At 37.3% G+C, this 23,378-nt stretch overlaps 1 protein-coding gene across 1 annotated transcript in view; it reads left to right on the top strand.

Moving 5' to 3' along the window:
• The window catches only part of ACTR3 (actin related protein 3), a 56,624-nt gene extending 52,528 nt beyond the window's left edge, over positions 1–4,096 (top strand). The window contains exons 11-12 of the mRNA XM_046658906.1: positions 1,658–1,741; positions 2,864–4,096. Coding sequence (XP_046514862.1) covers positions 1,658–1,741; positions 2,864–2,959 — 180 coding nt within the window. The 3' untranslated portion in view covers positions 2,960–4,096. The remainder of the gene's footprint in view (positions 1–1,657; positions 1,742–2,863) is intronic.
• The last annotated feature ends 19,282 nt before the right edge of the window (positions 4,097–23,378 follow it).

The following is a 23,378-nucleotide window of genomic DNA, read 5'->3' as shown; positions in this document are numbered from 1 at the left end:
TAAAATAATCAAAATCACAAAATTAACCTTGATACAGTATATTATCTAGTTATAGACCTGATTCAAATGTCACCAGTTCTCCCATTATTGTCCCTTATAGCAAAAGGAAAGAAAATACGTATTGTTTCTGGTCTAGGATCCAATCCAAGATGACATGTTTAAATTAGTTATCATGTCCCTTCAGTATGGATCAAGTAATCAGTCTTTTTTGTCTTTTATAACCTTAACATTTTTTGAAGATTACAGTCCATTTATTTTGCAGAATGTTTCTCAATTTGTGGTTGTCTGGTGTTTCCTCGTGATTAGGTTCAGATTACCCACTTTTGGCAGTAATAGGACAAAAGTGATGTTGTATCTCCTTTTTAGTACGTTATATCACTAGACAGATGACATGATTTGTCCCATATGTTAACTCTGATTATTTGGTTAAAGTTGTGTCTGCCAGGTTTCTCTACTGTAAAAGTTCTTTTTTCCTTTATATTTAATAAAATTCGTATGGGGAGATACTTTCAGACTACGTAACTATCCTGTTTCTCATCAAACTTTCAACCACTGGTTTTAATATCCATTTTTCTTTCCTAAAATAGTTATTACTGTGGTAGTTGCCAAATGGTATTTTGCAAATCCCATCATTTCGTCTATGTTTTTTCTTTTCAATTTACTATAAGAATTTTCCCTTCTCTATTCTTTCATTCATTCAGTAATATCTGTATGAACTCCAGATTTCTCATTTATTCTATAGGCTATATCATTAATATCATTGCAGTATGGTATCAGTTTATGATTAATACTATTAATTTTGTTAATTTTGATGCCCAGATTGTCTCAGATTTGGCCAGTGGGAGCCATTCATGGTGGTTTTTATGTCCTTTTGATGTGGCCCCATTATTTTTGAAGCACTTCCTTACTTTCTGGCACAGCAAGATGTTCTAGGCTCATCTTGCACTTTCTCTTCTCCAGTCTTGGAATCAGCAATTTGTCTTTCAAGGCACCTTGTTCCTTTTAGTGGAGAATTCTATTAAGTTTAGACACTAGGTATATTCCTTGCTACTGGGTAGTCACTGCTTCTAGGCCTTCTTGGTGCACACACACACACATCTATGTCTAGTTCTCAATATAAATTAAAAACCATGAATTCATACTGACACTGCCAGTTCCAGAGTACCAGAAGGTTTATTCTAGCCTTGTACCTTTCCATATTTATAATGACAGTGAGAAACCTCTGACAATGAGAAACCTGGCTTCCGTTATCTGCAATTGTGTTTGCTCAATCCTGGAATATGTATATAGTAGTTTCAGGATTGTTAATCCATACACTGTGAGAAATAAACCTATGAAGTACAGTTCAGTATTTGCTTAGTTTTTGTCTTAAGCCTGAGGGCATAGTCATAATGCTGTGTTCACAGGTTACTTGGCTTACTCCCTTCCCCTGCTTCAGTGTGGTTATGCTTTTTAAAAGAAATAAAATTAGCTTAATTTGTTTCTGTTGTATTCTGTTTTGTCCTATGCACCTCTTGCATCTTTTAAATTAAATTTTTATTTATTTATGTTTGAGTATGTGAAATATTACATATTTATGTGTGTACATTTAAGATTAAAAGATACAGAAACTGTTATTTGAATTTACTGTTGAACTGATCTTGCCATGTCTTTTTAGCCAAAACCTATTGATGTACAAGTCATTACCCACCACATGCAGCGATATGCAGTTTGGTTTGGAGGATCGATGCTGGCTTCCACGGTGAGTCAGATGAAGCTTACTTTTAAAATTTGGGGTTTTTTTTAGATAGAAGAATCTATCAGTACTTATACAGTTTAGAAGAACAAGGGAAATTTCTTTAAATTTTATTTAAATATTGCATGGGAAAATTTTAAAATTAGATACATATGTACATAGTATTTTAAAAAGTGGAAGTCATTTGGATTTAATGTTCGTGTTTTTCTTTGCTTGCTAGACATTGTTTTAGAGTGAGCATTTAGAGCTTTCAAATTTACCTGTAGGGAAAATTGTTTTAACCCTGTGGTAATACAGATATCAGAAGGTCATTGGTTTTTTGTGTAAATATTTAAAAGCATTAAGGTAAGAGTTATGTTTCATTGCACAGGAAGTATAATGTAAACTGAGTAAAGGGAGTTGTTCTAAGCCCTCTTCCCAAACCAAAACATCTTAAAGCCCCTTTAAAAGATAGCATAACGTCATTAGCCTAGTGAATGTTGCTGCTTCATCCTGTAGTCCACAGAATATTGAATAAAATGAAGGAAGTTTTATCTGAATTATTGAAAACTATACAAACCTGGATTTAAAACCATTTAAAAATAAGAGCTAGAAGTTACTTTCTTCCTTAATTTTAGTCGTCTTCCGTTGTGCCATATAACTTAGTTGAGTTTGTAACTTTGCCCTTTGAGAAATGAGATGAGAGGGCATGAAATAGTCTGTCTATCCCAGAACTTGAGTGAGGAAAGCAAGTTGATTAGAAGTTTCTGTAGCATGACTAAGTGTAGTTTATCTTTACATTAGATTAATGCTGCTTCTTAAAGATCATTGATTTGATATATGATGTGGGAAAGCCTCAGCAGAATAGTCTGGGCATTTGAGAATCAATCTTCCACTCCTCAAAATTTCAAAATCCTAGGAGAAACATGTTGAGGAGGGGCATGAAGGGGCGTGAGTTAAATGCTCATTTTCAGTTCTGATACAGATTTTTCGCTGACTTTAAGTCATGGTTGCTAGAATCTCAAACTTCATTTAAGTACCCTGGATGGACTAATAAAAAACATTTTAGGTTTAACAAATTTATTTTAAAGCATATCAAAAAGTGCTCGATTTTTGACCTTTATAAAAATACATGTTTTTTATTTTCAGCCTGAGTTCTACCAAGTATGCCACACCAAAAAGGATTATGAAGAAATTGGACCTAGCATTTGTCGTCACAATCCAGTGTTTGGAGTCATGTCGTAAAATTGACTCATAGTTACGGGGGTTAGGGAGGCGGGGAAGAAATAATCTTTCTGATTACCTGTTTTGTCTGGATGGCTGGTTTTGAAGTTTTAAGCCTGACTTGAAATAAGAAGACCAAACGTAATTATACAGGAATATTTTAATAAATATATCAACATGGGAATGTAGAGGAGAGCCAAAATGATTAAGTTTTTTTTTTTAGATTAAATATTTGAATCTTATGTGTAACAAAAAGAAGTGGGTTTTAGTTCTTTCTGTGCCCTGATATTTTGTATATTATTGAATTATCCAAGATTTGATGGGATTTATCGGTATGTAGATAGCTCTATAATGCTTGAATTGTACACTTCTAAGTGGGCAATGCAAGAGCTTGTTTATATTTCATACTTTTTATACTTTGAGGAAAAAAAGTCAAAGAAAAACTAGTATTTGAGGGAAAAAAGTGACCAAGTAAAGGATAAATTAAAAAAATAGCCTCCTGAGACTTGGCATACACACACACTCATGGGATTCCAGTTATTACGAGTTGCTTCTATCCCCTGTACCCCCACAATGATTTTCTTTGCAAGTGCTTTTGGAACTAAGAAGCTAGTATCTTGGATTAACTGATGCCTGCTTAGTGCTTTCTGATTACTCGCATTCTGTTTCTTGCTTTAAAGGAAAAGTAAAGACAAGACTGTTGGATCAGTATTGCAGTTCTGTAGTGTCATTTCTTATTAAAAACGAATAATTTGATTACCAAAATTGGTATGTTTAAAGCCTAACACCATTCTAATAAAGGCACAAATTTCTTTTTAAGACTTGTTTCAAGCTCTTTAATCTCTTTATAAGTTAACTAATAAATCTATTTTCTTCAAACTTCTGCAATAGTTCTTTAAAATCACAACAGTTGGTTAGCAAGCTGACTTTTTTATGTGCTCTAAACAAATAATTGTGAACTTTTAATATGTTGAGTGCTTTCATTTTGATAACTGGATCTCCAATTGATATTTTCATTTGTATAACTCATTTGCAGTCTGGAAATTTTTTTAGTGCCAGTCCCTGACATATCATGGAAAGTTAATTTTCTTTGCATTTTAAAATATCTGGATCATGAAGAAAACGTGATGAAAATAAATTAAAACTGAATTACCTTTTCTAATGTTTTTTTTTTTTTGGAAGCAGTGTCATGTGTTTATGTATTTTATATGATTTCTGTTTCTATTGGAAAAGAAGGATTCATTGGAATCTGTATAATGTGTATGGTAGAAAATTTCTTGTGAACTGGAAATGTTACCAGTTTATAGAAGACTAAAATGGGGAATAATTTGGGCTTTTCAGAACTTAAACAGTAGTACCAGTGAACACTTGAACTTCCTTATCCATGAAAATAACACATAGGAGTAACATACCTCTATCTAAAAGTTAAAGAACAATTAAAGTGTTTTTGTTGTTTGTTTTTAATGTAAAGATAGAATTGGGGACTAAACTTTAGTTTTTATTTAGAGTGCATCTGGATATTGAAAATTATATGAATCATTTATGTGAATCTTAATTCTTTGCGGGAATAAAGAACAAACTGTATGCCCTGTGGTGGTAGTAGTATCAGTATCAAAGATGTTTTTTTACTTGAAAAAGTATTTCATGAACATTGTAAAGAAACTATTCAAACAGTACCAAAGAATAGATGGTGAAACTAGGTTTCTTTCTCAACCTAGCCTGTCTCATTTTCTCTTCATTACACTGTTAGAAGTGTCTTTTGTGTCCTTGTAATTATCTCTGAATATGGAAATGACTATACCTCCTTATTTTACACAAGTAAGAGATTACTCTATATACTCTTTTGCACTTTGCTTTTTCAAAGATCTTTTGATATAGAGCTAAATTGATAAACCTTTAAAGATTTCATCCTCCAGGCCCAATAAAGTGTTATTAGCATTGTTGTAAATACATCTTTTCCATCTAGGATGGTTGAATAGTAAACAAGCTCAAAAGATGTGTTTACAAAGCTGCAGATTACAATCTCATATGTACTTATATGAAGATATTCTTTTTTTTTTTTGAAGATTTTATTTTTTTTCCTTTTTCTCCCCAAAGCCCCCCAGTACATAGTTGTATATTCTTCGTTGTGGGTCCTTCTAGTTGTGGCATGTGGGACGCTGCCTCAGCGTGGTTTGATGAGCAGTGCCATGTTCTGCGCCCAGGATTCGAACTAACGAAACACTGGGCCGCCTGCAGCGGAGCGCGCGAACTTAACCACTCGGCCATGGGGCCAGCCCCTATATGAAGATATTCTTACCTGTTTGATATGAAAGTGTGAAGGTCAAGGATTCTCTTTTAAGCTCATGTTCATTTGGGGAAGCAAGAAGACCCCAACCTTTTCTGTAGGTTTTCTGATACCTCTTTTGCTCTGCTTTTTATAGGAGTGAGCTATAATATGATAGAAACAGTCCTCTTATTTGTGTACATCTTTCTTGTCATTGTATATCATTTCTTCAGTTTATAGCACTTTTAGTTGTATTTGTGTAGAGGATGGCCAGAGGAATCAAAATCTTTACCACTGATTTGATGTCAGGCTACAGTGTGAGCATAGTGTATTGAAAAATCACCAAATTGAGGCCAGTGATTGAAATTTTTATTCTGGTTCTACAAATTGGTAATATGACTCATTCCACTGTGATTTTTGTTAAAACGTAGAGAATATATTTGTATAATCTTGGACAAATTCTTTGAACTTTCTGGACCTTATATATAATTAAACTTATATATAAGGTAAGAGTGTTACCTGGATTAACACACAGTGCACTTTTTGTAAGTTGTGAGAATATAACCTAGCTTTGACAGTTGATTCATTGGTGGTAGTAAAGATTTTATCTAATGTCTCCCTTTTAATAGGCAGGGCTTTGATCAACTGGGAAATATTAATGGGCAGAAATAAAATAGATGAAGGTTATCAAACTTGATGTCTACTCTTTAGTAAGCAAGTTTTCACAGTTTAACCCTTGTTTAAGGGTTAAACGGCATTAAATGATATACACTGCAAGTAATCACCCTCTTCTGATCTGTCTTCTGAGATGAGAGAAGGCAGTTATCTATACAGATCTCCCAATATAATTTTTTGGTTTGTTTTCAAAGCTACTTTAACAGATTGAAATAATTGTTCTTGCAGTCATTTCTAGAAATATCTTCAGAAATAATAATCTGAACTATAGGGATGATAGGCTATTATGTTCTTTATTCTTAATTTCTACAGAGAAGTCCTAGAGAATATAGCTATAAAAATAGGAACTTTGGGGCCGGCCCAGTGGCACAGCAGTTAAGTTCCCACGTTCCGGCCCGGGGTTCACCAGTTCGGATCCCGGGTGCAGACATAGCACCACTTGGCAAAAGCCATGCTGTGGTGGGCATCCCACATATAAGGTAGGGGAAGATGGGCATGGATATTAGCTCAGGGCCAGTCTTCCTCAGCAAAAGAGGAGGATTGGCAGTAGTTAGCTCAGGGCTAGTCTTCCAAAAAAAAAAAAAAGAACTTTCTTCTCTCATAAAAAATAGTACAAGAATGCTTGTAACATTATTGAGGAAATTATTTGTAGTGTAAACGTCTGTTTGTACCATTGTAAGGAGTGTTGTTGTTCCTCTAAGTACTGAACTAATCTGTTAATAATAAAGTCCAGTGTGTTTCTGTACCAGCCCAGCTTTGACGCCTGTGATCCCCTACTCCCTGATCTTTTGTAGTGTGCAATCACTAGGCATGAGTACCTCAGATAGCCCTCTGTAGTCTCTTCTTTAACTGTTAGCACCCAGATTCCCAACTTAGGTTAATGGGCACTAAATATATTAGCTAAAATATACACAAACCAAAATATGTGCAAACTCTGGGAGTGAAGCATTCTCCCACTCAGATTGGAATCTTGTGTCTTAGAACATTTCAGGGTAATAGCACTTAAGTCTATATAGTTGGCCAAAGGGAGACTTGTTCTCGGGAAGCTAGGGGGAACTTTCACAGCAAATCCTGAGAATAGGTACTTTGTTTTTGTAATTAGGTCCGTACCATACCTGAGTTAAACTTAAGCAGTAATTTTTAGATCTGCTGAAGGGTCTTGAAAGTTTTTATACTTCAGTGAAAAAGGATTTCTGCTATTCATTGTTGATAACTCTTAAGTGGTGTATAAATGCTCATCCGTCTTCCACACGATTTTTTTTTCAGCATAGCAGACTTTTCATTATAACTTGCTTAGTCTTGATAGAATCTTAACAGAAATAAATTAAAATCTGTGGTTGTCTTTGGTATTCTCCAGGCCATAACCCAGTTTAACTGATGCATTTGGAACTTGAGAGGTGAAATGAAATAATACCTATTTGAATTCAGAATTGTATTAACACTGCTCTAGTGGTCACAGAAGCAATAAAAAAGGAACAAAAATAGAAATGGATGATTTAGAAAAAATGACAACTTAAAAATAACTTGAAAGAAGACAATTAAAAATTAGAAAGAAGAAAAATATTGTTCTGTTATTTTAATTTACCAAATGATTACTCTTTACTGTGTTTCAGTTTTCCATCACTTTCGGTGACTTTTATACATTACATTAAAACTAAGATGCTGAGTCAAAGTAGTTTCACTTTTGTTCAAACACTGCATCTCGTCTACACTGCCTATGTACTGCATCAAGTTTGGGCCTCCAATCCCAGAGGCATCTCTTGACTTCATACTGTGGTTCAAGCTCTGCATAAAGATGAGTAAAACATTCTGTCTTGAGCTTATAGGCCAGAGTAATAGTAAAGACATTCTCAGAGGAGCAAGGAATATTTTGCCCAGAGAGTGAGAGATGTCTTACAAATCTTAGAATTTCTCTTCATAAAGGTAGTGGTGGCGGCTGGCCCGGAGGCGTAGCGGTTAAGTCCGCACGTTCCGCTTCGGCGGCCCGGGATTCACCGGTTCGGATCCGGGGTGCGGACGTGGCACTGCTTGTCAAGCCATGCTGTGGCAGGCATCCCATGTATAAAGTAGAGGAAGATGGGCACAGATGTTAGCTCAGGGCCAGTCTTCCTCGGCAACAAGAGGAGGGTTAGCGGCAGATGTTAGCTCAGGGCTAATCTTCCTAAAAAAAACCAGTAGTGGTGGTGGTTGTTTTGAGGAAACAAACTCAGCTAGGTAAGGTGAAAGTTATGAAATAAAGCATGGGTATGGTTTAAAATTAGTCTTTTGTGCACTTGAAATTCTTACTTAAAATCGTGGTAAGTGTTATATCCAACAATAGTTGAAGAAAGTAATTCCACAGTAGGATCTGTCTTATTCATTTGGTATTTCTAGTGCCTTACATATTGCCTGGCACATAGTAGTGGTTCAGTAAATGTGTTGAAGGATGAATAAATGAGTGAATAAAATCCATTTTTCATTTTGAAATTAAAACTTTGACTTGAGTATACAACTTTTGTTCCTCTAAACATAGCCATATTTATCAAAAAAAGACTGAATTATTACATTTTTCTATTCCACTGGTTTTTGCCTTAAAAATAAAAGTGACATTCTACCTAAAACAGTGGGGGATTATTAAGTGATCATAAATTTTCTGAAGTAGGTCTTCAGCAGTTCTTTAGTTAGATCTTTGATCATTGTGAAATCTCTGTAGTGTAAATGATTGTGTGCTCCAGAGCAGAGCATTGCACAGTGCTAACTGAAATGCCGGGAAATGTTTTGTTAACATTCAGCATCAACAGTAGAAACACTCCTGATTTCTAGCTCTGGTTTTTAGGGGTGAGTTTTGATTGTCTCTTGTCCAAATCCCACTTTAAACTAATTAATTTAGGGATGATGACTTAATTCAAAATTTCCTCCATTTTCAATAAATAGGATTCAATAGTTCACTAGATTGTTAATCTTATTTGCAGGTTTACTAGAAAGTTGATATTAGAATTGGAACTATACATCCTTTCTCTTATTGGGAGTACATGGTATCTTCCCCAAACAAATTCTTAAGAATCTATTGTTCAGAGGGTTGGCAGTAAGAAAATCTGAGATTTGTGTTTTGGTGCCATAATGCTTTGTTGGGATATCATGTACATTTATGAGATGACTAAAGTACTTTACAGGGCAGTTTCTACTGGAATAGACTAATTTCTCTTTCCCAAGACCTTGAAAGATGAATAAGATTTTGGTAGATGGAGAGTAGGTGGGGAAGATGTTTTAGGTATGGAAAAAACAGCAGGAGAAACAATTGGTAATGGCGTGGGGGGTGGACAGAGCATGTTGTAATTGTGAGCAAGTTAGAGGAGGGGGATAAGATTAGAGGCTATCTGCCACCTTTAAACATTGACTGAAAAACTTAAAACTGACGCAGTTAAGGTTGAAATCATACACGTACACAACTGGTAGTCAGTGACATGCAGTTTGCAGAGTTTGGTCTAGTCCAACTACATTTTACAGATGAGGGAACACACTCACGTATTTTAAGTGACTTGGCAAAGGCAACATAAATAGTTAGTGGCAGAATAGGAACTTACTGGTAATGATTCTTTTTACGTTTTATTTATACTGAAAAGCATATGGTTTTATTAGATATTTTTTTCAAAATTTCTTTGGCAGCGTTGCTTAGCCCCCCTGACCCATTCTTTTGGGAGAGCTGATACCATTGTGCTAATGCTGCTTGACCAGAGGGAGGTATCAAATTACCTAAATAAGTCTACCAAATCATACATGATACCCACAGTTGAGAGCCTAAAACTCAGCGAGTCTATTTGAGACTAAATTGGACTTTATGAGGCGATGATTTCTTAAGAAAGAAACAAAAAGGGCACTGTGTATACAGAAGAAACAGTGGAACTTGAAACCGTCCTGATCTAAGCCAAGCAGCGTATTTGAGCCCCTGCACATTTTGGTCATATATCTCCAAATTGGTGCTAAATTTGTGTACCTTATTTGGGATCTCACTAATATTCAAGGTTAGACTTGCCAGTGCCATAACTGGATTTACGTGAATTAGAAAGGACCTCAACTGGTTTTAAAGACTGGGAAAGCATTTTCAGGCTACAAAAGAAAGTGAAGTTTGTGAAAATGTTAGGAAACACAATTCTTGGCGTGTGGCAATTGCACAAGTATTTGTTGAATAAAGTTATCTGGATCAAAAAGGACTTGTGGAAGTGGTATTTCTGATCCTATCACTGTTTTGATCCAGTAATTAAAAAGAATACTTGCAATACATGCAGGGTGGTGTCTATTTTTAAAATAGGTCACATACTAGGCACAAATTAAAAAATGTTCACACATCCATTTATAGCTGTCTTTAAAGAGTCATCCCTTTCAAGATTGTCCAGTGAAAAAGTGGTTCAGCCCTAAATGTGTGTCTTTTAATAACAAGATCAGGATTTGCTAATGATCTCACATTCGGATTACGTTTGAGTTGTATTTCTGTGGATTCACCTGCCACTGATATATCTCAAAAGGAATATGGTTATTTGATCTGAGCAGTACTGTCTTCCTACCTATTTCTCTTTCTTCACCTTTGTAAAATGGAAAGTTGCAACTCTGTGGCATTATTCCTTAGGACACTGGAAGCGTGAATTAAATGGTTTTAAGTACTCTTCCCGCCCCCGCCCCCCCGCCCCCAAGGAGGGAAGAATGACTTCTTAAACCCCAAGTAGACAACTTTTCATTCAATCATTAGCATTCTAGTTATTCTGGAAATGGAAGTAGCTACTTGCTTTTGACCTATTTCTCAAAAAAGACAAATGACTTTTTCAAAGACATTTAGCAAGAGGTGGAAGGAGTGGCACATATGGCTTTTGAGTTTAGTCCTTCAATCCACCCACTAGATGTCTCTCTTCTCTCCCCTTATCCATAAATGAATATATTTTAATTAGATTTGCTTTATCTAAAACAAATTGGCTCTTGGTTATGGAAATAACACATTTCATTTTCCCTTTTAATTAAGGGGTATCATTTTCAGCAATATACCCATGACTTAAGTAAAATCAAAGAATATCTTAGACTGTGGCAGTAATTCATAGTGGAATTTATTTTTTCAGCACTATTGGTGTGGAATATTCTATATACTATAAACACTGTTCAAGGTGCTCAGTAAAATAGTGAGCAAAACAGATGTGGTTATTGACTCCTGGAACTTTAAAAAGGTGTCCAAGCCACAGCAAAATATATTAAAATTTCAATATCAGAACCCAAATCCTTTATATTGTGTTAAGGAAAGCCAGAACAGGTAAGGGGTTGGGTAATGTTCTAAGCTTCTTTTCATCCTTGAAGTTTAGTTTTACAGTACTTTCTAGTGTTCTCTATGTTGCTTTAAGGTTAGAGTTTGTATGATTTCTCTTTGGTGACACAGATCATTGAAAAGATGCAAAGTTAATTGCAAAGTCAACAAAGAAATGTTTAAGACCGATTTCCTTCCCTTAATTTACAGAGATGATAATTGCCTTTAATTCATCAGCAGATTTGAGGCTCCCGTAAACTCATGTCCCACATTTTCCTGTTGTTTATATATATATATATATATATATATATATATAGTGTAAATGAAGGTTTTTTACCCAGAAAAAAGTTCAAAAACGATTTCCATTTTGCAACATGTGATCTAGAACTCCATGAGTGGTGTTTTATGTGTATCAAACTGAACCTTAGGTGATTGGTTTAGCCAGTTGCTCCTACTATTTTAGATCTAACCGTAGGCATCCTGATCCCAAAATATTTGAGCTTTAGTGTGTGAGGGGATTGTGATTTTGGCTTTATATTTCAGACCATATTTACTCAGGATGTACCCTCCTCTGTTCTGTTTTCTAGTAATTTAAATTGGTTAGTTATTTCCCACAGAAAATCTCAGTAACTTTTTTTTTAAGTGATCAAAGTCATAAATTTATAACAAGAACTGAGAATTTATGGTGTTCTGAGCCCCAAGCATTGTGTGCTCTGGGTCACCTGCTTTCTTGGCTAGATCATTTCCTATTCCCAAGCAGCTTTCCTGCTTGGGCGCATTGGAGTCTCCAAAATGATCAACAATAGCAAGAGGACGTGATTAAAGTTCCTTGTCTAAGTGGACGCGGACCATTTTAGCTTAAGAAGCAAAGAAATAAACTAAAGTTATACTTTATCAAACAAGCAAGCATTTTTCTGTCTGTGTGCTGTTATATTTTCCTAGAGCACCCTCATAAAACCTGCAAAATGGACTGGATAGCACAAGCCTAACTCTTAAGGTCTCCCCCCGCCCCATTCTCCAAGGCTGTTGTGAGTTTAGGGGATGGCACTTCAGATTGAGATCAAAGCTGCCTGAGGTTAAATACGAATGTTCTGAAAGATGGAGTCTTGTTTTGACAGTACATAAGTATTTTAGGGAGCCTTGAGATACTTTGGAGTGAGGGAGCTTTCAGATTACACCAGGCAGGAGCCCCCTGGCTCTAAGACACAGATGCAGTAGTACATGTATCGTGTTGCTCCTGGTCTCAAGAGGGGGTCCACACATTGAATGAAAACAATGTAATTGTTTATCCATCGGTCATGACTGCTGCCTCTGAACGTGCATCTTCTGTGTCTGCCCTGAGATGAGGGCCAGTTCCCCCAGATGTGGCTGATAAATAGGCTGTGGTAGAACAGTCAGTAAGGAATGTTCTTTAAGAATGGATTTCATTTAGTAGTTAAATTTAGTTTTTATTTAGTAATCTCAATGTTGACTGATGAACTCTTGCTTGCAATTTGGTGGAAGGCCGAACTGCTATGTCATATGGGAAGTCTTGTGTTCACCAAATCTAGTAAGTTTACCCTAGAATTATTAAATGCGTAGAAACATTCTAGAGTCATGTCTTTAGCTCTTGTGAACAACGGCTTTTTGTACTGTCTATTCTCTGGTTTACACCCACCAGACCAATTTACAAACAACTCCTTGCAGTCTGTTAAAATCTCATGGTGAGATGAAGTGGAAAGTGTTCCTATGACACAAAAGCCCTTTACTTAAGGGGTACTGTGAGGTTAAGAACAGTTTTCCACTCCAAATGGTTTCATTATGTTCTCTATAATGGGTGTGATTGTTTAATGATGACATATTTGAGCTGGGATAATTGAACATACATTATTTGAGCAATAAAAACCTGATAGGCTATGCCTTTTTAAGCAGTTACTGTATGCCTAGGGCAGGATAAGACAGAAAGACTGATTACCGTGACCATTCATAAAGAGCAAAATCGGAAGATGCAGGTTTGAACGTATCATATTGTTCATGTAAGCGGGATTTACACAGAAGGCTAACCTGTGTTCAGAGCTGTGTATTTCCTTTGAAAGTTCCCTTTGTAGGCGCAACTTTGCTGAATGGATTCCTGTTGAAATCCTGTTAAAGTAATGCTGCTTCCAGCTGAGGAAGAATGGCCTGCCTCCAGTTTTGCAAGTGTGGGGGGGGGTCTTTTTGTTGTGGGAGAGCTCCCTAACTTGCCGCTTACTCCGCCTAATCTTACTCTGCTTGGATTTGAGGTTCCCTCTTTGATGAACTTGAAATATTACTTTTTCTTTTGGTAATAAAATTCAGTCCAAAAAATATTTTTGAGCACCCATCACATAGGACACACTGTACCAGACCTTGGTGAGGATACAGAACACTATTTATAGCCTGGCTTGGAGACAGCCCTGAAGTGACTAACCAGAACCCAGGGAAGTGTGTATATTAGTTGTAAAGGAGGTGAGAAAGTAAAATTAGCTCAGACTGAGAAAATATAAATCTGCCTTCCCCCCCATCAGACACAGATTAAGGCAGCTGCAGAGTTAACAGGAAACAATATTTCTCCCAAGGACATGCTGCAGCTGTAACATGTCATAACAACTCCCTTCTAGTGACTACTGCTTTCTTAGTCAGTGAGAAACTTTGTTCTCTAAAGTCATAGACTCTCAGAAATTTTGCTGTTTAAGAATTATAGCACCAAGAACGAAACATCCCACTTTTACAGAATTTACTTTGACACAGAGAAGTAGCCTCGATTTCCAAACAAGGTGCAGAGCTTCAGATAAAGGATTTGGGGACGCAACATTCCACATCTATCTTAACTCTGTAGTTTTCAAGGATACAGGACTCTAGGTCCACTTTCCAGTCCAGACTTGATGTTCAGCCCGTCCCACACACCCTGCTGTGCTCTGAGCCTATCGCGATACTGATTTAGATTTCACCCTTCCCCCAAATCGTGTAATTTTCACATTTCCTCCATGTGCCATCTCCTTCATAGTAGTGGGTCAATAAACTTAACTTTGTCAGACTCTTGGTTTACTCCTGGAAGTCTTAGGCTGATTGGGCTAGGACAGAAGTGCATCCCAAGTGTAAAGCACAAAGGGATAGAGAAACTGATTTTAACTGAGCATTCGGAACAATTCAGGAAGGCAGCTGCAATAATTATTAGATGTCAATTTTTAACAGTTTATTTGATATTACAGATATGAGAGCAAGTAAACTGAATTGATGTTTTTTCATTTTGACAATTCTCAACTTAGCACTAAATATATGTGTGTGTGTGTGTGTGTAACATATTTACATAATATATACCTGAAACATATATCCCTGTAACCTGTTTCTTCACAGTTGATGGTTTTGTGTGGATGCTTTTCATTCACAAATCTCTCTTCCTAAAGGGTGGAGTCTGTGCTGAAAATTCCACCTGATCTTTTTCAAGGTTTTGACTAGTGTTGTACATATAGAGATCTTCAATAAATACCTTTTACACTGACTCAAAGAAGCTTTATGACTTAGCTGTTTACTTGAGACTTTCCCCAAGTTTGAAACCTAACAGCTTGTGGTATCCTCTTCATCACAGTTCCATCTCTGCCTAATAAAGTACAAATTACCCTTAGCAATGAGGTGCTGTGCAATTGAAGCTTTTTACAGCTCCATTTGTCTGCAGTCACCTAAATGTCAATGGAGAGATGTGTTTGCCATAATGTGCAGTAAGTGCAAATAAGCCCCCCGTTAGCAGTATCATTAGAGACAAAAGAGAAACACAGGAACTCAGGTGATAAGCTGTTAGATTCCACTCTAAGGAAATACAGTGTCATAGGCAGTTGAAAATGTGTAGAAGTAAATACACAGTTCTTTACCCCAACCCGATTTGTTTTTCAAACATCTGCGTATTTTCTTTTGTTCATCCACAATTTTGGTCGAGTCACAGTGAAATAAACCTGAAGTAAACCATTAATTAACAATAGCTCAGGGAAACCACTGAAGACATTAGTAGATCTGGAGATAGCAATATCAAAAAGGCCTTAGTCTTGGGTGCCCCGTGGCCAAGAGGTTGAAGTTTGTGCACTCTGCTTCAGCGGCCCAGGGTTTCGCCAGTTGGGATCCCAAGTGCGGACATGGCACAATTCATCAGGCCATGTTGAGGTGGCGTCCCACATGCCACAACTAGAAGGACTCACAACTAAAATATACAGCTATGTACTGGGGGATTTGGGGAGAAAAAGCAGGGAAAAAAAACTGGCAGTCTCAGTTTACTAAAGTGCCTTCAGGGAGGGCTTTGCCTGCTCTGTAGAGGATTGGTGGAGACACGGAAATCTCTGGCTCTCAGTGGCTGGAAAGGGATCTGTGTCTTGATCTACCAATACCTACAGTAACACTCTTCCTCCCTGGAGACTTAGGTATGCAAGTATTCATGAAACCAACAGAAGTAGGAAGAAATAGAGACAGACTTTTTATTTTTTTACTTGAGTTCATAATAGTTTACATCATTGTGAAATTTCAGTTGTACCTGATTTCTTGTCTGTCACCACATAAGTGCTCCCTTTAACCCCCTGTGTTCACCCCTCTCCCACCTTCCCCTGGTAACCACTGAACTGTTTTGTCTATGTGTTTGTTTATATTCCACATATGGGTGAAATCATATGGTGATTGTCTTTCTCAGTCTGGTTTATTTCACTAAGCATAATTCCCTCCAGGTCCATCCATGTTGTTGCAAATGGGATGAATTTGTCTTTTTTCTGGCTGAGTAGTATTCCATTGTGTATATATACCACATCTTCTTTATCTAATCATCAGTCGATGGGCACTTGGATTGTTTCCATGTCTTGGCTATTGTGAATAGTGCTGCAATGAACATGGGGTGCATATGTTACTTTGGATTGTTGATTTCAAGTTGTTTGGGTAGATACCCAGGAGTGAGATAGCTGGGTCATGTGGTATTTCTATTTTTAGTTTTTTGAGGAATCTCCATACTGTTTTCCATAGTGGCTGCACCAGTTTGCATTCCCACCAGCAGTGTATGAGGGTTCCCTTTTCTCCACACCCTCTTCAACATTTGTTACTTTTAGTCTTAGTTATTACAGCCATTTTAACAGGCATAAGGTGGTATCTTAGTGTAGTTTTGATTTGCATTTCCCTGATGATTAGTGATGTTGAATTTCTTTTCATGTGTTTATTGGCCATCTGTATATCTTTGGAAAAATGTCTCCTCATATCCTCTGCCCGTGTTTTTATGGGGCTATTTGTTTTATTGTCGTTCAGTTGTGTGAGTTCCTTATATACTATGGAGATTAACCCCTTATCAGATACTTAATTGTCACATATTTTCTCCCAATTGGTGGATTGTCTTTTTGTTTTGATCCTAGTTTCTTTTGCCTTGCAGAAGCTCTTTAGTCTGATGAATTCCTACTTGTTTATTTTTTCCTTTGTTTCCCTTGTCTGAGAAGACATGGTATTTGAAAAGATCCTTTACTTCGATGTCAAAGAGTGTACTAGCTATATTATCTTCCAGGAGTTTTATGGTTTCAGGACTTATCTTCAAGTCTTTGATCCATTTTGAGTTTATTTTTGTGTATGGAGTGACAATGGTCTACATTCATTCTTTTGCATGTGGCTGTCCAGTTTTCCCAACGCCATTTATTGAAGAGACTGTCTTTTCTCCATTGTATTTTCTTGGCACCTTTGTCGAAGATTAGCTGTCCGTATATGTGCAGTTTTATTTCTGGGCTTTCAGTTCTGTTCTATTGATCTGTGTGTCTGTTTTTGTACCAGTACTATGCTGTTTTGATCACTATGGCTTTGTAGTACATTTTGAAGTCAGGGATTGTGATGCCTCCAGCTTTGTTTTTTTTTCTCAGAATTGCTTTAGCAATTCAGGGTCTTTGGTTGCCCTATATGAATTTTAGTATTCTTTGTTCTATTTCCATGAAGAATGTCATTGGGATTGGGATTGGGATTGGGATTGCACTGAATCTGTAGATTGCTTTGGGTAGTATGAACATTTTAACTCTGTTTATTCTTCTAATCTATATGCATGGAATCTCTTTCCATCTCTTTATGTCATTATTTATTTCTTTCAATAATGTCTTATAGTTTTCATTGTATAAGTCCTTCACCTCCTTAGTTAAATTTATTCCTAGGTATTTTATTATTTTTGTTGTGATTGTAAATGGAATTGTGTTCTTGAGTTTGCTTTCTGTAAGTTCGTTATTAGAGTACAGAAATGCAACCAATTTTTGTAAGTTGATTTTGTACCTTGCAACTTTACTGTAGTTGTTAATTATTTCTAATAGTTTTCCGATGGATTCTTTAGGGTTTTATATATATAAGATCATGTCATCTGCAAACAGTGAGAGTTTCATGTCTTCACTCCCTATTTGGCTTCCTTTTATTTCTTTCTCTTGCCTAATTGCTCTGGCCAAAAGCCCCAGTACTATGTTGAATAAGAGTGGTCAGAGTGGCGTCCTTGTCTTGTTCCTGTTCTCAGAGGGATGGCGTTCAGTTTTTCCCCATTGAGTATGATGTTGACTGTGGGTTTGTCATATATGGCCTTTATTATGTTGAGGTAATTTCCTTCTATCCCCATTTTGTTGAGGTTTTTTAATCATAAATGGCTGTTGGATCTTGTCAAATGCTTTCTCTGCATTTATTGAGATGATCATGTGGTTTTTATTACTCATTTTGTTAATGTGGTGTATCACATTAATTGATTTGTGGATGTTGAACCATCCCTATGTCCCTGGTATAAATCCCACTTGATCATGGTGTATGATCTTTTTGATATATTGCTGTATTAGGGTTGCCAGTATTTTGTTGAGGATTTTTGCATCTATATTCATCAGTGATGTTGGCCTGCAATTTTCCTTTTTTGTGTTGTCCTTGTCAGGCTTTGGTATCAGCATGATGTTGGCCTCGTAGAATGTGTTAGGAAGCATTCCATCTTCCCTGTTTTTTTGGAATAGCTTGAGAAGGATAGGTGTTAAATCCTCTCTGACAGTTTTGTAGAATTCCCCAGGGAAGCCGTCTGGTCCTGGGCTTTTATTCTTTGGGATGCTTTTGATGACTGTTTTAATCTCTTTACCTGTGATTAGTCTATTTAGATTCTCTATTTCTTCTTGATTCAGCTTTGGGAGCTTATAAGAGTCTAAGAATTTATCCGTTTCCTCTAGATTGTCCATTTTGTTGTCATATAGATTTTCGTAGTATTCTCTTATAACCCGTTGCATTTCTGTGGTATCCAGTTATTTCTCCTCTTTCATTTCTAATTTTATTTATTTGAGCTTTCTCTCTTTTTTTCTCTGTAAGTCTGGCTACGGGTTTGTCAATTTAATTTATCTTCTCAAAGAACCAGCTCTTTGTTTCATTGATGCTTTCTATTGCCTTTTTTTGTTTCAATAGCATTTATTTCTGCTCTGATTTTTATTATTTCTCTCCTTCTGCTGACTTTGGGTTTCGTCTGTTCTTCTTTTTCTAATTCAACTAGGTGTAGTTTGAGATTTCTTATTTGGGATTTTTCTTGTTTGTTAAGGTGAGCCTGTATTGTGATGAATTTCCCTCTTAATATGGCTTTTGTTGCATCCCGTATGAGTTGGTATGGTAAGTTTTCATTTTCATTTGTCTCCAGATATTTTTTGATTTCTCCTTTAATTTCTTCCATGATCCATTGCTTGTTCGATAGCCTGTTGTTTAGTCTCCACATCTTTGTCCCTTTCTCAGATTTTTTCTTGTAATTAATTTCTAGCTTTATAGCATTGTGATCAGAAAAGATGCTTGTTATCATTTCAATCTTCTTAAATTTATTGAGGCTTGTCTTGTTTCCCAGCATATGGTCTATCCTTGAGAATGTTCCATGTGCACTTGAAAAGAATGTATATTCTGCTGTTTTGGGATGACGTGATCTATATATGTCTATTAAGTCCAACTGATGTAGCCTTTCATTTAATTCCACTCTTTCCTTGTTGATTTTCTGTTTGGATGATCTATCCATTGATGTGAGTGGAGTGTTGAAGTCCCCTATTATTATTGTGTTATTATTAATATCTTTTAGGTTTGTTGATAATTACTTTATGTACTTTGGTGCTCCTGTGTTGGGTGCATAGATATTTACAAGTGTTATTTCTTCTTGATGAAATGTCCCTTTGATCATTATACACTGCCCCTCTTTGTCTCTTTTTACCTGGCTTGTCTTGAAGTCTACTTTGTCTCATATAAGTCTGGCAACACCTGCTTTCTTTTGTTTACGATTATCTTGCAGTATCGTCTTCCATCCCTTCACTCTGAGCCTGTGTTTGTCATTGGAGCTGAGATGTGTTTCCTGGAGGCAGCATATTGTTGGGTCTTGTTCTTTAATCCATCTCACCACTCTGTGTCTTTTTATTGGAGAATTCAATCCATTTACATTTAGGGTGATTATCGATATATAAGGGCTTAATGCTGCCATTTGATCACTCATTTACTAGTTCTCCTGCATTTCCTTTGTTTCTCATCCTGTGTATTTTGGTCTACTAGTCTAGTTATATAGTTTTTTATGTTGTGTTTCTTTCTTTTATCCTTATTTATTATTTGTGTCTCTGTTCTGCTTTTTATTTAGTGGTTACCATGAGGTTTGTATTCAAAATCTTGTGAATAAGATAGTCTGTTTTCTGATGGCCTCTTATTTCCTTAGACCAAACCAATTCAATCCCTTTCCTCTTCCCCTCCTAAGTTGTTTTTCTCACATCTTATTCCATCTCGTGTTATGAGTTTGTGGTTAAAAGGACAAGATTATCTTTGTTTTTGGTGTTTTCCTTCCCTTTGTCTTTAATGCTATCCTTGAGTATTTTCTGTCCTGCTCTGATTCTGTCTACTTATTTATCTCCTTACTCTGTGCTTTTTAACCCTTTTCTCCCCCTTTTTTTTAGGTATGAGTGCCTTCTTGAGGATTTCTTGTAGGGGGAGTCTCATGGCTACAAACTCCCTTAGCTTATGTTTGTTTGGGACAGTTTTTATTTCTCCCTCATATCTGAAGGATATTTTTGCTGGATAGAGTATTCTTGGCTGAAAGTTTTTGTACTTCAAAGATTTGAATATGTCATTCCAGTCTCTCCAAGCCTATAAGGTTTCTGCAGAGAAATCTGCTGAAAGCTTGATGGGGGTTCCTTTGTAGGCTATTTTCTTCTGCCTTGCTGCCCTTGGTATTCTTTCTATGTCATTCACTTTTGCCAGTTTCACTATTATATGCCTTGCAGTAGGTCTTTTTTACATTGACATATTTAGGAGATCTGATAAGCTCTTCCACATGGATTTCCATCTCCTTCCCTAGGTTTGGGAAGTTCTCTGCTACTATTTCTTTGAACAAGCTTTCTGTTTCATTCTCCTTCGTGAATATCTGTAATTCTTATGTTGCATTTCCTAATTGAGTCAGCTATTTCTTGGAGACTATCTTTATTTCTTTTTGCTCTCAGTTCTCTCTCCTCCTCCATCTGGAGTATTTCAACATGTCTATCTTCGATTATGCTGATATGTTCCTCTGTGATGTTTGCTTGAGCATTCAGGGAATCCATATTTTGTTTTATTTCTTCCATTGTGTCTTCCATCTCTAATATTTTTGATTGATTCTTGACAGTTTCGATCTCTTTTGTGAAGTAGCTCCTGAACTTGTTGAATTGTTTCTCTACATTCTCTTTTAACTTGTTGAGTTTTTTTGATGACAGCTATTTTGAATTCTTTGTCATTTATATTACATATTTCTGTGTCCTCAGAACTAATTTCTGGGTACTTGTCATTTTCTCTCTGGTCTGGAGATCTAATATGATGTTTCATAATCCTAGAGAGAGTGGCTCCATTTTTTCACATCCTGGTGTTACTGGGTCACAGTTACCACCTATTGACACTGGGTGGGTGTCAAGAGCCATGTATTCTAAGCCCTCTACCTTCCACGAGATCCCAGGCAGTGGAGTGGGGCTGGGTGGGGTGCTTTCTCCTGCATGCTCTTGGAGTTTTCTCTCTCTGCTCTTGCTATTGCTCTCCTGGGGTGTTAGCCTGATAAGGTCACCCCCCACAAAAGCTTTTGGCCCGGTCGAGGGCTTCCCTCTAGGCTGCAAGGGCCCACCAGGGATGCTTGATGTTCCTGGGAACAAATGTCCCCTCTCCTGTTCCTTCCCTCTCAGAGGCCTGCCACGGTCCCAGATCTCAGTCTTCAGGGGAGGGAGCGAAGTTTTCTCTCATCTCATTCTACGTCCTCTGAGGGGGGCTCCAGCCTCTCTGCTCTCCATTGTATGGCTGTGTGGATCTCTCTGACACTTTGTGTTGTGTTTGGATGTCTTCTGTTGGAGTATGAATATCATGTCCATTGTATGTTGGAGAGGAGAGATTACTGGGGAAGCTCCCTCCATCATGATGCTGATGTCACTCCTGAGACAGACTTTTGAGTAACCAGAAAGAGTTTAATAAAAAGTCCACATTCCAAATTAGCCGTGCTCTTTTCTCACAGGTGCCCCTCAGTTCACACTTGCTTGCGTGTAGTTCTGAACACTCTGGTGTCTGGTATTTGGTACCAAATGATTGTCAGTGTATTCAGTTTTGAGCTGGTGACAAGGGACTTACCTGTGTGCCTGTCCCCACACTCCCCTTGGCTCCCTAACTGGTTTGAGGAGCAAGCTCACTTCAGTGATGTGCACACATGGAACAGTTTTATTTTTCCCCAACTAACACATGTGAAGGAAGCAGCAGGGAGTGAATCCCAGTCAGCTCTATTAAATTCATTGTGATCCATGATTTTGTGATCTAATTGGCTTATTAAAATTTCAGTCTCAAGTCATTTCAAAACTCCTGTCCATTCTGATAGCTCAACTTGGGTGGGGCTGCTCCAGCAACTGGGGCCTGAGAGGTCCACAGCCTGACCTCTGCCCTTGTCCTCTTTCCCTGTTCTTGCTCCATGAGGGCTGAGAGATTGGGGAATTTGCTGTCCTCTTCAAGTTGTTGCTGTCAATCTGGTTTCTAATCCTACAGATTCATTAGGCCAGAGGGGGGATGTTAGGCCTCATCGACAATGCGGCCAGCCTGGGCTCCACTGACGTGAGGCTCTGGGGAGAGTCCACCACCTTTTCTGCCTGGAGGCGTGCCCACAGTTCTCTGAGGTGCTCATGGCACATGAGATGCACTCCTGCAGTGGCAGCCCAGGTGAGCTGCGGACCCCCACCTCATGTACCTTTCATGAACCCAACAATGAGACTCGCCAGACATCCAACTGGCAGATAAGATGCAGACATCTCCAAACATCAAGGGAAAAGTCTCTTGGAGTCCCCCAACCTGAGTGAGAATTTGGGAACAATTTGAACATTCCCCTTTCTCCATGGGAAGGAGAGAGATAAACAACATTCTCGAGGAAAAAATTGTGTGAGGTAGTAACTCTCTCTCCCTCCAGCTGTCTTTATACAGTCATGCACCGGGTAATGACATTTTGGTCAATGACGGGCTGCGCATACCACGATGGTCCAAAAAGTTTATAGGGAGTTGAAAGATTCCTATTGCCTACTGACGTCATAGCTGTAAGTTGTAATGCCCTAGCATGATGCATTATTCCTGTGTTCGTGGTGTTATTGAAGATGTGGAGGTGGAAGACAGTGATATTGATGATCCTGACCCTGTATAGGCCTAGGCTAATGTGTGTTTGTGCCTTAGTTTTTAACAAAAAAGTTTAAAAAGTAAAAAACAATAAAAAATTGTAAAAATAGAAAAAAGCTTATAGAATGAGTGTATAAAGAAAGGAAATATTATTAGACAGCTGTACAATGTGTTTGTGTTTTAAGCTAAGTGTTTTACAAAAGAGTCAAAAAGTTAAAAATTAAAAAGTTTATAAAGTAAAAAGTTTACAGTAAACTAAAGTTAATTTATTATTGAAGAAAGAATTTCTTTTTATAAATTTAGTGTAGCCTAGGTGTACGGTGTTTACAAAGTCTACAGCAGTGTACAGGGATGTCCTAGGCTTCACACTCACTCACCACTCACTCACCCAGAACCACTTCCAGTCCTACAAGCTCCATTCGTGGTAAGTGCCCTCTAGGAGTGTACCATTTTTTATCTTTTATACTGTATTTTTATTGTACCTTTTCTATGCTTAGATACACGAATACTTACCACTGAGTTAAAATTGCCTACAGTATTCAGTACGATAACATGCTGTACAGGTTTGCAGCCTAAGAGCAATAGGCTGCTATACCATATAGCCTAAGTGTGTAGTAGGCTGTACC

Source organism: Equus quagga, chromosome 4 (assembly GCF_021613505.1).
Source record: "Equus quagga isolate Etosha38 chromosome 4, UCLA_HA_Equagga_1.0, whole genome shotgun sequence".
Taxonomy (NCBI): Eukaryota; Metazoa; Chordata; class Mammalia; order Perissodactyla; family Equidae; genus Equus; species Equus quagga.
This window is presented reverse-complemented; position numbering and strand designations above follow the sequence as displayed.